The 16929-nt window shown below is 38.8% G+C and overlaps 1 protein-coding gene across 2 annotated transcripts in view; it reads right to left on the bottom strand.

The window, feature by feature from the left end:
• LOC144432808 (intersectin-1-like) overlaps window positions 1-16929 on the bottom strand; it is a 305852-nt gene that overhangs the window by 84227 nt on the left and 204696 nt on the right. For both annotated transcript variants that reach the window (XM_078121087.1, XM_078121088.1), the window contains one exon: window positions 4574-4695. In XM_078121087.1, the coding sequence (XP_077977213.1) occupies window positions 4574-4695 (122 nt within the window). The remainder of the gene's footprint in view (window positions 1-4573; window positions 4696-16929) is intronic.

The raw sequence follows: 16929 nt of genomic DNA, 5'->3' as shown, positions 1-16929 counted from the left end.
AATGCATCACTACATGCTCTCACTCAGTGGGTTCACATGGTTCACATGTAATGTTAAGGCATCGTACAAGAATTGCTAGGTGTATACCAAGTTAAAAGTTCTCTTCAGCAACATAAAATTTTATCAAACGTGTCTGTCAAGTTAATGCTGTCATTCATGTCATGGAAGTTGGAACTTTTGTGCACTGCAGTGCTGTATCCAGTGTACTCTGAGAAGGGCCAGGGTGCATATATTTCCAGAGAGTGATTACCATTGAAATTGAAAGCCCAGAAAGATAACATTAAATCACTGTGTAGAACATTGTTGCATATAAATGTTATTGTGACATTTTGGAAGTATAAGCTGTGTGTACGTGTAAAAAATGTGCGGAAGAATGACATGTACAGCGTGTATGTAATTTGTAAACATTTGTATATCGTATTTCATGTACATCTGAAATTAAATACATGTTGTGTGTTGCTATGGGCGTGGTCTTGTTGCTAGGTATATTTACATACATTTTTTGAAAGTTTATTCAATAGTCTATTAATCCCCATTATCTTCCCAATATATGTGATCATTTGGTTGTTGCTATGGGTGTGGTCTTGTTGCTAGGCACATTTGCATACATTTTTTGAATGTATAATCATTTGTCTTTCTAATACTGTTGTTATCTTTGCAATATACGTGATTATTTGGCTGTTGCTATGGGTGTGGTCTGTTGCTAGGCAATTTACATACATTTTTTGAATGTTTATTCAATTGTCTATTAATCCCTGTTATCATTTTGAAATACACGACTGTTTGGCTGTTGCTATGGGCGTGGTCATGGTTGCTAGGGTATTTGCATACATTTTTTTAATGTTTACTCACTTGCCTACCAGATGATGTTGTTATTTGACCACAATATACTGCCATTTGGTTGTTGCTAAGGGCGTGGTCTTGGTTGCTAGGGCCAATTTTGTCAAAATGTTTTGCAAGAGATCTGCAGAATAACACTTTCAGAAACATCTCACCAATTTTCAGACTCACTGACCAAGTACTTTTTGAGATATAAGTTTTTGACCAAAAATGAACATTTTTACACCTAATTTGCATATCACTTATGGAATCATTGTATGCATAATATTTCTTCGTCCATACATTCCTAGATGCATTCCCATTAAATTTCAGCCCAATCTGCTCAGTAGTTTTGGAATTATAGATTTTTAACCAAAAAGACAGTTTTGGCCCTAATTTGCATATTACTGATGGAATCATCATGTCATGAACAAATCTTACTTTACACCCCCTTAAGAATGCTCCCACCAAATTTCACACCAATCTGCCCAGTAGTTTCTGAGTTTAAGATTTTTGACCACCACAAATCACATTTTTTGACCCAGATCACACACCTGTGATGTGATCATTTTGATTTGAACAATTTCCCAACTACACACCCAAGGTAATGGAAACACCAAATATCACGGCAATCGGTTCAGCGGCTTTTGACTTTAAGTTGTTTACACACACACACACACACACACACACACAGACAGACAGACAGACAGATGCCGGCGATCCCTATAGCACTACTGAACCTCAGTTCAGTTGTGCTAAAAATCCTGATTTTGTTATTATAGGATTGTCTGTCTTCTAGCCCCACTTGCATATTTTGCAGCTTTTTGTGAAAGGCCCTTCTCAAGCCATTGTTGCTGGATAATTTCCACGCAACCAGTTGCATTACACTTGGATCTGGATGATAAACTGTCGATTTGGGTTGAGACAGAAGATCCTCCCTCTCTGGTAATCTGAGTGGAATGTCTATTAGGAGGTCTAGTAGTTTTGGAAACCATGACCTTCTGGGCCAATTTGGTGCAATCAAGATTACGGTTGTTTCCTCTGAGCTTATCTTTTGAAGTGCTTGAGGGATTAGAGGTACTGGTGGGAAGGCATACCCGTATAGGTGCTTCCATGAAATTGATAGAGCGTCTACTGCTTCCGCTCTTGGGTCTGGGAGCGGAGCATAGAATACTGGTAGTTGAGTGTTTGCTACTGTAGCAAAAAGGTCTATGAGTGGTCTGCCCAGTCTCATGAAGACCTCCTTCACCACTGTTCTGTTCAAAGTCCACTCTGTAGGGATCATGCAGTTTCTGGATAGTGCATCTGCGATCAGATTCTTTTTCCCCGGAATATGAGCTGCTCTGAGGGTTATCCCCTTGCTCATGCACCAGTGACTCATTTCCCACACTAGCACGCACAGTGATGGGGAGTGCGTTCCCCCTGACAATTTATGTATGATACTACCGTGCATTGTCGGATCATATCAGTACCCTTTGTTGTATCATGTGGTTTATAAAGGCCTTCAGGGAATTCCACACTGCCATTAACTCCAACCAGTTTATGTGCTTTTGTTGTTGGAGTGAGGTCCACTTTCCTGATGCGATTAAGTCTCCGTAGTGGGCCCCCACCCCTGGACTGATTCGTCTGTTAACAGAGTGCTCTCTGGGGGTGGATGATATAAGGGAACTCCCTTGAAAAAGTTGTCTGGTACTACCCACCACCTGAGTGTGTCGATAAGTAATGGGTCCATTTGGATCAGTTTGTCTATTGGATGAACAATAGGACGCCATTGTTAGAGGAGGTATAACTGAAGTGGTCTCATGTACAATCTGGCATGAGGGATCAGTTTAGTGCATGACGCCATCAAACCGAGTAATCGAAGAAACTCTACTGCCGGAAATTGGTTCCTTGTCAGAAAGGGTTCTATCAATGTTCTGAGACTTTGGAACCTTTCCTGTGTTGGCATTGCTATGCCTTTTACCAGATTCAGTGAAGCCCCTATGTAAATTAGGGTCTGGGAAGGTTGTAGGTCGGAGTTTTCCCAGTTTGGGATCCAGCCCAATCGTACCGTTGTCTGTAGAACCATTTGACAGTCTCTCACCAATTGGTTTTGAGAAGACTGTCTTGTCAACCAGTCATCTAAGTACATGTGTATGTGGATACTGCGACTGTGAAGGTATTCCTCTATTCCCCTTCTCTTACTGCCGTTACCTTGGTAGAGACTCGAGGGGATGATGCCAGGCCAAAAGGAAGGCACTTGAATTGGTAAACGGTCCCTCGGAAGGCGAACCAAAGGAAGGGGCGATCTTTTACATGGATGGGGATGTGAAGCACGCATCCTTCAGATCCAGTGAGAAGGCCCAGTCGTTGACTTTTAAATTGGCAAGAACTGACTGAATGGTTTCCATCTTGAAATGTTCCTTTCGTATGAAACCATTGAGAGGTCGGAGGTTGATGATCATTCTCCATCCTCCTGTCTTTTTTGGGACAAGGAATGCGGTACGAGGAGTCGTGCCGACGCATGCTTCACATACCTCATGTCCACAGTTAGGGTCCATCTTTTTGTAGCATTGAGTACAAAAAATGGGGTCCCCAGACATCTCCATTGTAGAATTTTCTTCCATGTTCGTAGAATTCTAAAAGAAGGCACACTGGAAACACGAGAACGGTAGTTCCGGTTATGTTTGAGATGCTGGAAGTTCAGACCGATAATGTGCTACGCTAAAGTACGTCAGGAAAATTTACATTACTACGCTAATAAATGTCTTTGAAACTACAAAAGAACCTCAAAGAGAAAAATTGTCCAACAAAGGGACAGGAAAGAACGGAAATACCTGCAAGGGTAGCGCCGTTAAATGTTCGAAGAACTTTATTGGAGTATGAGTGTAGCGATGCATACGCAACGCTAGGCAAATAAGAACTGGCTAGTATTGGTAGTAACGGCGAGAGGGTGGCCTAGTCTATCTACCAAGAATTCTTGCCTAGTGGGGTTAGAGTATGCAAATATAGCCTAATTGTTATGCATCAGGTAAGTTGATTGATTGCAATAGAAATTACTGATTGGACCATCATATCATGAGCAATTCTTAGTAAAAACACCCTGAAGAATGTTTCACCCAAATTTCAGCCTAATCTGCCCTGTAATTTTTGAGTTCAAGCTTTTTAAAACCAAAAACCACATTTTTTTACCCAAATAACAAACTAGTGGTAACCGGTTCAGCGGTTTTTGACTTTAAGTTGTTTACACACACACATCCACACAGACAGACAGACAGACAGACGCCAGGTGGTCCCTACAGCACTGCTCAACCTCAGTTCAGTTGTGCTAAAAAGTACCTCTACGTATCAAACTCATGCCACCCAAGGCTATATGAAACGTAATGTGTGCATTTACATTTTGACATCACATTTAAGCTACAATATCATAATAATTATATTATGATATTGTAGCTTAATTGGCAGGAACACTCAAACAGTATGGAGAAAAAATAGTTCGGTAGAACAGGGATGATATGGGTTTTTGATCTGCCCTGTTTGACATCACACAGGTGAAGATTTGCAGGTATTTATGTGATAATGACTGATATACTATATACAAACGATGTACTATTGACTTTAATTTTACCTAGACATGATTGAACTTTGGCTGTATTTCAAAAGCCCACTGAATAATAAGCAAACATCACCACAAATTGGCACAAACTACATTTGTACCTACCCAGTAGTTCACCCTCTCACCACATGGTAACAACAAATCATTAGGCAGTCTCACCTGTAATTCACCCTCCCACCAGCCACTTGGATTCTTCTTTTTCACCTGTATGAGTTGACCAGGTTGCAATGATAACTGTTCATCACCAGTTGCTGTGTATGCAGCTACTACTTGGGCAATCTCTATTATATACAAGAAATATCAAATTAACAGTGTGGCTGAAATAAAGTGTTTTCAATTCAAGACGCTGTACCCACTGAACCTATTTTTTGGAAATGTTTTGTTAGATGCAATACCTTACTTGTAAAGTCATATATCCTGAACAGTACTGAATCACCTACAGGTGAACATATGACATTGTAGCTGTATCCATGAACAAGTCTTTGTAAGACACCCCCCCCCCCCCCCAATTTACTTCTGACTGAATGATTAAGGAGAAATTAAATGTATTGGCAAAAAATAAATAAATACCACTTGAATATGACTTTAACTGAATGCCTCCCGTAAGTGAATAACTAATTATGCAAATGACTCATTAAAACATGAAACTATATGTTATCAGGCTTTTTTGGACAAGTGCACTTTCTTAGGTTAATGTATCTGCCAAATTATACGGAATTTGCAGAGTGTATGATACCACTTAATTACTGAATATCGTTAATTATTCACAGTACTCATTAAGGGTAAAAGTTGTATCAACAAACCTGCGTCATAGGCCAGGTGCGTATTATTATGGTTGATGTATATATCATTATGATATTATATGAAATTTAAAGCTTGCAAATTTAAGATACTGCCTTATTTCCTAAAATCATTAATTATGCAAATTTTTCATTTAAACAATGCTGTATCTACAAATTTGATAGGACATATCAACTTTATTATGGTTAACAAGTGTACTAAATTATATTGAAATTCAAGTATGCATTGTTAAGATATACCCTATATGCAAAGCGTCGTGAATGGCAACGCCACTGAAAAGTAGACTGACTGTTACTGTCTGAACACACGTACATTGAATTTTATCACTTCATCAACATTCATTGCAGTGGTAAACAGAATACAATATTCAACTTGTTAAATAATTGTTTGACAACACAGGAAGGTACACACCTAGCAATTACATAACCTCTGTTTACAGACCATACCAGTCACACATTTATTGCCTATCACCTCATTCTTTCACAAGAATTCGCTACCATCACAGCTGTAGTACACTTCTCGACATTTATTTTGTTCCCTCTAAATATACCATTGAAGGAATCAACATGCCTCAAAGCAAAAAAACCACACATTGCACTAGCTCTGCTAGGCAGCCACGACGTCCAGTTACCTGTTGTCAGACAGGAGTAGACACCAACCTAAACGACCTCGACTGACTAGCTCCGGACATCGTGCGGGCCACAGGAATGGCAAATGCCCAAGCTCACTACAAACTACCTGCAACAACTACAATTTGAACCCATCAACAGGCAACGATCGTCCATCGACTGACAACATGCTAACTACCGACTTTGGCGAATTGAGGCGATCCATCGATCAACTATCGTCCATCCTTGCCAATTCACCACCACACGCTAATCCGACTACAACTTCGTCAGCCAGCAATGACTGCCGTGGGACGTCATGCAGAAAAGCAACACCTGTCAGACTTGTAACAGTCTCAGCCATACAATGGGTTTCTGTAACCAACTCCCATACTACTACGAATACTGAAAGTGCCATCTCCTCAACTTCTGGTTCCGATGACCTGGACTGCCAAGGGTGCCCTCGCATCCAGTTTTGTGGAAAGGAAATCTGTAACAATTTCAACACTGAGAATGGCCACAACCACTCAGGCTGCAACATGCCTGTACCCGTTGCTATTCAGAAAACCACGGACTGACAACTGGGCAATGTAACCGTATGCAAAACACCAACAAACAAGTCATTGAGAATGACATACTCCCCCGCTATGATTGGGTTTTAAGGAACTGGCAGTTTATGTTGTCATTTTCTTGATATCACTACATACTCTGATCACGCAACAACACATGTGAACCTAAATCAAACAGACTTAGATATGTTGTGTCTGCTCGTTGGACATGGAACATGCCTACTCATGTTGTGTCTCCTTTTGGGACATGCCTACTCTTTGAGATGACGTGATGGAATAAACCATTCAACAATAAAGGATGGGTCGGGTATGGGGGGGGGGGGAACCTGTTCAAGCATGTCTGAATTATGGCTTTGGACATGTAAACTGTGCCAACAAAATCGCTGCCAGGCAGCCATATTGGATCGTATCACAACAACAATGAATCTGCACATGTATGTCATAGAACACTGTCCTAATACCAACTTTGAATGAGATCTGTTCAAGTACGTCTGAGTTATGGCTTTGGATATGGAAAATTCGCAAACAAAATGGATCGTATCATGACAAAAATGGATATGCACATGCATGTCATAGAATACTGTCCTAATACCAACTTTGAATGAGATCTGTTTGAGTTATGACTTTGACAGGGAAAATTCGCAAACAAAATGGCTGCTAGGCGGCCATATTGGATCGTATCATAAAACAAATTGACGTGCATATGTATGCATGCCATTGTATGTTGCCCCTGTACCAAGTTTGAAAAAAATCGGTCCAGGCATCTCCAAGAAATGTTGATGGACGACGGACTTAAGCCAATCCATAAGTCCCCGTCCCGGACTTCATCCGGCGGGGACTAACAATGACTCCACCCTTCCACACTGTTGATATTATGGCTCTCGACCATGAACTTACTACACACCAAGACCGTGATTTTGTCACCTACTTGATTTCGGGTCTGACGAATGGTTTTCATACAGGGGTTGCTACACCACCATGTGGCACGTACGTCGCCTGAAACCTGCTTTTGGCACGCAACCAAGCAGACAAGTCTTCTGGGTCACTTGAACCTCGCAGCATGGGTGGTGCCTCCAGGGCAAACATTTGTCTCATACCTCATTGAGCTGTCTACATCAGTCAATCACCATTATGTCAAGCTCTCAAACGACTGCGAGGAAGACATTCGTATGTGGCTCCACTTTACATCGCAATGGAATCATGGTGTCTCGTTATTTCTGGATTCAACCCCGCCACCGAGCATGGATCTCTACACCGATGCTAGCGGTCTTGGCTATGGTGGATACTACCAAGGACACTGGTTACATGACGTAGGGCTTGATTTTAACTCCTTTCTTTCCATTGCCTTTCAGGAATTATAACCGATTGTGGTAGCGTGAGCGCTGTGGGGGGGGGGGAGTTGGTCAAGCATTGTTTTTCATTCCGATAACCTCGCAACAGTGAATATCATAACAAAGGCCAATCAAAGTCAAAATTGATCATGATACTCATGCACCGATTAGTTCTAGTAGCCAGTTAGTGTATTCTGCAGAATTTATCCCTGGTAACTAACACAATTGCTGATTCTCTAACTCGTTTTCAGATGCAGCGCTTCCGACAGGTAGTGCCCAGAGCAGCCGCCAAGCCGTGCCCTCTACCCTCCAATGTGCTCTTCACCTAAACCAGGCTATCTTATTATATCAATTATCTGCTCTGGGGATGAGAACCAGGTCGTCCTACAACACCGGCCTACATGCATGGCTACATTTTACTGCTCTCTTCGACTGAGGAAATACTCATATACTTCGTCTCTCATTGTGCTCACACACTTGGGCTCTAAAACAAAACCATCACAGTGTATTTGGCTGGGGTCCACAACCACTATGTTCAGGCAGGGCTTCAGAACCCATTCCTCTCTACATCTGGCCAACCACTCATATGGCTTCAACATGTCATCTGCGGCATCCATCGTACACAAGGGGACAATGCCCGTCCACGCCTATGGATAACACTTCTTGCTTCAAGATCTATGCCATCTCCTGCGTAGCACACTCGTCGGATCTTATACGGACTGCTTTCCTTCTCGCGTTCTTTGGATTTCTACGCTGTGGCAAATTTACGCCCTTAACTGCATCCTTCAGCCACCACATCCATCTTTGTTACAGGGATGTTTTGTTTCGATCTGCAGTCACGGCCACCGTTCATATCAAGGTATCAAAGACAGACCCTTTCAGGAAAGGTTTTGATCTCCGACTGTACAGGACTTCCAATAAATTGTGCCCCATCACTCTGCTTTCGCAGTTCGTCGAGACATGAGCAGCTATGGCAGCAGCAGCTGAGAATCCCCTCTTCGTACTACCCGACTGGTCACCCCTGACTTTGCCAAAATTCATCAGCCTTTTACATGCGACACTACAGCGCCTAGGACTGGACCCCTACACGCATACGCAGGACACTCCTTCACATGTATTACACATGGCCTTCCAAAAGCAGGAAATTAATGCTGGTTCATTTCCATGCTATTGTACTCGATGTGGTACATGTTGTGTTATTATTAATACAAATCATATTTCTGGCCCTAAGAACAGTGTGGCTGTTACAAGTAGATTTACTTGTATAACATACTTTATTGTATTACATGCCAGAAATGTGGTTTTTTATATATAGGTTCGACTGTACCTCATCTTGGTGATCGTTTCGTGGAACATCTCCGTCTGACCAGACAAAAGAATCATAACTATCTCGTATCTATGCATTTTATTACCAATGATCACAGTGTATCAGATATGTCTGTTTCAGGAATTTGTAAGGTTTCTGGCGATGAGAAACTATTGAGGTTGAAAGAAGAGGAAATCATTTCCCATCTCGGAACACTGGAACCATATGGAAATAATAGATTATTCATGCCATTCCCAGTCTAATCACACTTATTTTATATAATAATAATAATAATAATAATAATAATAATAATAATAATAATAATAATAATAATAACGGTTTATTTCGAAACGTTGTGACCTATAGGTCAAATTACGATTGTTACATTACTTTAAAACACATAAAGGACAAAGACACTGCTGGTAACTAAAAAGTGTGGTAACATTACAATTAAAATAACAAATTACAATGAGGAGACACACTAGAGACAATGACTATTTTGCAACAAATTGACACAGTAAACAACTGGACTGAGGTCTTTGCGTTAGTCCTTACTTTAAAGTTCCTAACATTACGATTTCTTGTTGGGTACTTGTGATTTATAAGTGCTGAAACGTGGTGATTGAGTTTATGGTCTGGTTTTAACACTTGGGCAGCAAACTTGCGACAGATATTCTGACGTCGAATCTCTAAGGACTCTAAGTTGAGACGTAATTGTGATTCCTTATAGATACTAAAAGGATAAATGATTATGAAAGCTCTCTTTTGAATGCTTTCTATCTGAGATCTTTGTTTTTCTGTTAAGCTTCCTTGCCAAACGATACATGTATATTCTAACGTTGAACGAACTAAGGACACATAAATACGTTTCAGATCGTCTACAGTCATGCCAAATCTACTCAATACACGTAATATACATGTATGTAACCTCTGTGAAGCTTTTCTGACCATCTCATCAACATGTTTCTCCCATGTTAATTTATTGTTAATCGGCAATCCCAGACATTTGAAGATTTCTACAATACCCAGATTTATTTCATTCAGAGACAGCGGATGAAGCTGATTGAACTGCTTCGCAAAACAAAACACCATCTCCTTGCACTTCTTGGGATTCAATTTCATGTTATTTTTTACTAACCTAGCCTTAACGTAGTCCAACTCAGTCTGCATACAAGAGACAACAGGTGTGTCTCACTGTACACATTCTGATAAGGTGGTGTCATCCATGAATATGAAGTGAGAACACTGAATACATTCTTGTATATCATTGATCATGATTGTGAATAGAATTGGCCCTAGCTTAGTGCCCTCAGGAACACCTGCCCGTATTCCTTGCCAATTTGAACATTTTTTGCCAATTTTTACTTGTTGATAAAGCTGAAACAAGAAGTGTGCAAAACATTTTACTATATTACTATTTATGCTAAGTTGTAACAATTTTGATATTAAAATATTATGGTCGATTTTGTCAAACGCCTTACTGAAATCTAGAAAGCATGCTCTGACCATACTACCTTGTCCTTCAAGCTGTTCTATCCAGTTTTGCACCATATCTATTAAGACGAATGTAGATGAAGACTTTTTGGCATAAGCATATTGTTTCCTGTCAATTTTCTCTTTAATTTCTCGTTTAATCCATTTTTCAACTAGACTTTCCATCACCTTTGCAACACTACTTGTCAGTGATATTGGACAAAAATCGTCAAGAGATCTAGGATTACTGGTTTACTGGGAGGAACAACTATAATAGTCTTTTTCTAACTGCAATGGTACAAAACCTTCCTGAAAGGAGGCATTAAAGATGTCAACTAAAGGTTGTGCATTCTTCAGCAAACTCCTTAAGGAGTCTATTTGTGATATTGTCTGGGCCACTAGCTTTGTTAACTGGTAATGCCTTCACAGCCTTCAGGTGTGTTCTATTGGGTTCTTTTTGGTGCGTGCAAATATTAGAACTTTTTATACGTATAACCGTTAATCACGCAAAGTTGTCACTCTGTTCCATAACATTCAGATATATTCAGGTGTTTACCTAATATGTCTCACCTTTGAATACCTTGAAAGAGAAATTTTTATTCGAAATGTCAGATTACATCTATTTATTCGGACTGTCTCACAAGTTCCTTATGCATTTCTAAGTCTGTCTTAAAGTTTTTGAGTTATGCGGTAAATCATAAATCATGGCTGCCATTCAATAACAAGTAAAAGTAGTCTTGTGTATATTTCTTTTTTTTCTATATTACCTGTGCACATGATCTAAAAGAAATTGTCAACAAATAAATATGACAGTGGCTGTGATAGACAAAAAATAGCTTGATTTTGATAATTGACCCTGAAGTTCAAGGCCAAGGTCAATGTCTTAAAAGAAAGCTCAACCTAATGATATGGGGTAGACACTTGAATGGAGTCTCTATTTACAAATGTATTACAGTTTTGAGTACAATAATTATTGATTTTTAACTACAACTGCAGCTGCCATTCGGTTAAAATTTACATATGAGTAATATGATATCACCTTTGTGCTAGGTTTGAAAGAAATCAGATATTGCATGTCTGAGAAATGATGCATTACGGACAGACGCACACATAGATGGAACTATTTGCAATTGTCCCCTGAGGGACTAAAAATCGATCAAATTGATTTTGGTCTGTACCCAAAAATCAGCCCCCTCAATGGCGATCACAATTTAAACCTGTTATTGCAATACTAATGGATAAGATCGACCACAGTAATTAACATGTACAAGGTCCGATTATTGGTATTTTAACACTTTTCAATGAATAGATTGTGGCTGCTTGTCCAAAAAAATAGCGCCAATGGTATTGTAGCACAACTGTAAAGTTTTTATCAATGTTTATGCACATACTGATCCCTGCTATGTATGTGTTCATTTGCTGAATGATTATTGCCTATCCAACCATGTTGTTAGCTTTGCAACATACGCTATCATTGGCTGTTGCTATGGGTGTGGTCATGATGCCAGACATATTTGCATACATTTTTTGAATGTTTGTTCACTTGTCTATGAATCCCTGATATTATCTTTGCAATAGACATGATCATTTAGCCGTTGCTATGGGTATGATCTTGTTTCTAGGTATATTTGCAAACATTTTTTGAATGTTAATTAATTTGTCTATTAATCCCTGTTGTTATCGTTGTAAAACACACCACCGGTTGGCTGTTGCTATGGGTATGTTGCTATGGGTAGGTCTTGTTGCTAGGCACATTTACATACATTTTTTGATTGTTAATTCACTTGTCTATTAATCCGTTGTTATCTTTGCAAAACACATGATCATTTACATGTTGCTATGGACGTGGTCTTGTTGCTTGGCAAATTTACATACATTTTTTGAATGTTTATTTACTTGTCTATTAATCCCCGTTATCTTTCTGAAATACACCATCATTTGGTTGTTGCTATGGGCGTGGTCATGGTTGCTAGGGATATTTGCATACACTTCTTAAATGTTTACTCACTTGTGTACCAGATGTCATTTCAACAAACTATATTACCATTTGGTTGTTGCTAAGGGCATAGTCATGATTGCTAGGGCCAACTGTATCAAATATTTTGAAGAAAATCTGCAGAATAACACTTCTAGAAACATCTCCCCAAGTCTCACTGACCAAGTACTTTTTGAGATACAAATTTTTGACCAAAATTCACATTTTACACCTAATTTGCCTATTACTGATGAGATCCTTATTTGCTTAATACTTCTTCATCTATACACCCTCAGATGCATCCCATTTAAATTTCAGCCAAATCTGCTGAGTAGTTTTGGAGTTTAAGTTTTTTGACCAAAAATCACATTTTTTGACCCAAAACGTAATGTCTGATGTGATCATTTTCATTTGAACAATTTCCCAACTAGATGTCCAAAGTAACATGACCACCAAAGCAGTTTTTGACTTTAAGCTGTTCACACACACACACACACACTTAGCGATTCCTGTGATGATACTACATTCCTACTAGCACAGCTTTAACATGGTGAAAGATTCTACACTGAGCTCTCACTCAAGATTCATACTTGTCACTGCACCACTTACAGATAATACTGACCACTAATTAACATATAAAATGTCTTTTTATAAGTAACTGACAAGTGTTTAGTGACGATATATTTGGTTACTGTCTTGATGAAAAATTATCCTAAACTTAGAGATGAACTATAATGTGGTCATTGTCATACATGATGTACACTATGATGATTACAAATTTGTTAACATAAAAGCAAGATTACTTTCACTAAAATCAGATATAAAGTTTATTACTAGGAATAGGATACAAAATCAACTGACACCCTAAACTTTTGTCAGTTTACCAATCTCTTATACTTCAATTGTAAATATTCTATTAATAAAGTATGACACTTTTTTGTATGTGGTGTGAAATTATAGCAAGCACACAAAGATTACTTGATACATTGGATAGCCACATTAAAATTTTAATATAGCATTCATGATAGCGCCATAACAAACTATTATATTTCAGCTAAATTATGGGGTTTTAGAATGCATGAATCTCAACAAAGTTAGAGGGTTTAAGAATGCATGAATGTTAGCTAAGTTATGGGGTTTTAGAATGCATGAATGTTAGTTAAGTTTTGGGTTTAAGAATATGCTAATTAGGATATTTAATTAAGCTTATTGTGTGGAAAGCCCTAAGTCAAGTGATTAAATCTGCTTGCTACGATGGTAATAAATCCTGTATGTACAAATGTATTACCACTTGTGAATGATGTTGCATCACCTTTCAAATCAAGTCATTACACATGCATAGACACAAAGTGGTACACTGAACATGAAGTACGTAATAAAAGCCTATTTTGAAATTTGTTGTTTGTGTCTTTATACTGTATTAATGACTTTATGTACTAGTACTCACAACAAGCGACCTATCGGTCAGAATAGCTCCGCTGGTTTTTTTTTTAATTTAATTTTTTATTTTGGTGACATGTAGAAGTGGTTCAGGTCTTCAGCTCTTCACTATGCAGTTTTGTTTTAGCGATGCAATAAAGTGGTTAGTGGTTTCATATGATGTCTCACTATAAAACACATTTTACACAGAAGTTGGTAATGTATTGTCACCATTTTATAACAAAAATCTACTGTTATGAAAAATTGCACAAAATCTCAGAAAAAAATGACTGGGAAATGCACACAAGAAAAAGAAAAAAAGAGGATTTTGAGGTTGGCTATAAATAATTCCAGTGTCTTACAGCTGTAACCCTGGAAAATTTTAATGATGAATGAAATAAACTAGGGATCTAAAATAATTTTGAGGCAATTTGAATTTCAATTTTCTAACAAATTTACAAAGTCAACAACATTCAACTTGTACTAGTTGTGGTAGATATATATAGGGAAGAAATGTATTAATCGCCATCTTAGTTTCCGTACGGCGACAATCTCAAGTACCCGGAAGAGAGTCATTCTCAGCCATACGTTACAGTGGTAACACTCGTTCATGTTCGATTACCTTTCACAAAGAAAACACAACGAAATGGTTGAAATGATCTTTTTTTTATTTCTTTTCATCACAACAACAAAATCTGCGTGATCAAAAGTGTTGTAAACTAAACCAGAAAGAATTATCGGACTGGCTAAACTTCCCGATGAACTGGAGTAAGGTCCTACTCCTTCCAAGTAAGCCTCGATAGTACTATAGTACGTGAGAAAATCGTCTCAAACTAGCGATACAACTTTCAAAATATAACTTGACATGTCTTCATTTGTTAGAGTTATACAATTCAAGACGGGTTTTCACTCGAAAACAACAATTCTGTGAATAATGACACTCTGAACGCAGCGATGTTACCACTGTAACGTATGGCTGACAACGACTTGCTTCCGGGTTAGTCCCTCGTGCATTCGGGTACCTGGGATTGTCGCCGTACGGAAACTAAGAAAGATGGCGATTAATACATACATCGTCTGATGTTTTAATTCACAGTGTTTCTTGTGACCGGCGCCTGTCAGCAGACTCTGCCATTTTTTTCATCATTCCATTGTATTTAAACCTTGTACTTGACATTTCGCAATATTTATAATTCTCAACAAAATACCTCAACATGCCTCACTTCGCTCGTACTCAAAGCAGCCCCGCGCGTAGTCCTGCTTGCATACGGAGGAATTCGGGACTCGATTCTGACAATTGTCCCTCCCCCTCCGGTGTTTAGAGTCAAGTCAGTAATACAGACTCGTGCACCCGAGGACTACCCCGCGCGGTATGATCACTGACACTGATGACATGATGAGAGAGAACCTTTTCGGATTTACATGTAAAACGGGGAAAGATACGCAAAACATAATGCAAAGTCTGAAGCCAAATTAAAGTTGTAATTATTTTAATTATTTTTACTTGCCAAATATTTGCATTTTGGAAAGGCAAGACACGTTCATGTCGTTTAACTTTACATGTGAACTGTCGGCCATAACTTCAACCGCATGCCTGGCATGCCCTTCCTTACGCAAGTTGTCTGAATTCTGGTTCACTGTCATTCCAAATTGCACGACAATATAGAATTAACCACAAGTTACATGTTATCTGAAAACATCACACTTTTATAGTGGGTCTGAAGTGTGATTTTAGTGAGTACCAAGAACGTCCTGTGTTGATACTCAAGATACTTGCTGTGGAAAATCGCTCGGTCGAATGAGGTCACCTTCAGGTTCTGGTCGAATCAGGATAGAGTATGCAAATGAGGATGTTGCGGACTGGCTGATTATGTACAAGGGTGCAGAATTGGATTTGAAGTTTACAACCCTGTTTCGAACAAACGCTTGTCATTTGGGCGCCCAATGCGTAGAATTATGACTATAGCACATATTACATTGCTTGTTTGACGTCAATAGTGTCTTTTGAAAAGTGGCAGTTTACTTAAAGTCTCGTCGACTGATTTCCAATATGGCGTCGGTCATTATGCTCATTAACATATTCATTTTTGTTTCAAATTACAAAAAAAAAATCATAAAAAATAAAAATGAGGATGTGCTGACTTGAAATTAACAAATCTGAGTAAGCTACCCCCTGCGCATCAACACGCCAGATATCAAAGCAATCTAATAAGAGGTTTTCAAGGAGTTGATGAAAATGACATTTTATGAAAAAAAATCATAAAAAATTGAAAATGGCACAGATCAACTTGGCATGAACAAATCTGAATAGCCTCCCACCAGGGAACATGCACACCAAATATCTAAGAATTCTGACTGTCACTTTCGGAGAAAATAATGAAAATATAAAAGTTTGACGGACACCTATGATTCACTCTACTCTCTATACCTCAATACCCACCTATACCTAAAGCTACGCTTTCAGCTTTCGCTGACAGCGGAGCTAAAAAATTGAACTTCAAGTCAATACAACTCATTCATGCTCATGCTGTACACAAGTACATGTACACTGAACACAACAGATTTGACACCTGACACAACAGTTTGTGTTCTCTTCATAATGTTACAATTTAATTCAAATTTTATTTCTTGCAAACTGGTGAACTTCAAGCTACAGTATTTCCTAAAAATACTGCTGATGACATTGTAGCACAAATGTATTTGGCTATTGCTATGGTCTTGTTGCGAGGCATATTTGCATACATTTTTGGAATGTTTAGTCACTTACCTACCCATCCCTGCTGTTACATTTGTAATATGCATTGTCATTTCACTGTTGATAAGGGCATGGTCATGGTTGCTAGGACCAAGTTTGTTGAAAAGTTTTCAAGAATAACTGCAGAATAATATCTCCAGAATCATCCCCACCAAGTTTCAAACCACTCACCATGCAGTTTCAAGATATGTTTTTTTTTTACCATAATTCAGATCCCCCCCCCTAATTTGCATATTACTGATGGGATCATCATGTTGTGAATACAGCTTCATCTACACAAG

This window comes from Glandiceps talaboti, chromosome 3 (genome assembly GCF_964340395.1).
Source record: "Glandiceps talaboti chromosome 3, keGlaTala1.1, whole genome shotgun sequence".
NCBI lineage: Eukaryota > Metazoa > Hemichordata > Enteropneusta > Spengelidae > Glandiceps > Glandiceps talaboti.
The sequence above is the reverse complement of the archived record's forward strand: the minus strand, read 5'-3'. Positions and strand labels throughout refer to the sequence as shown.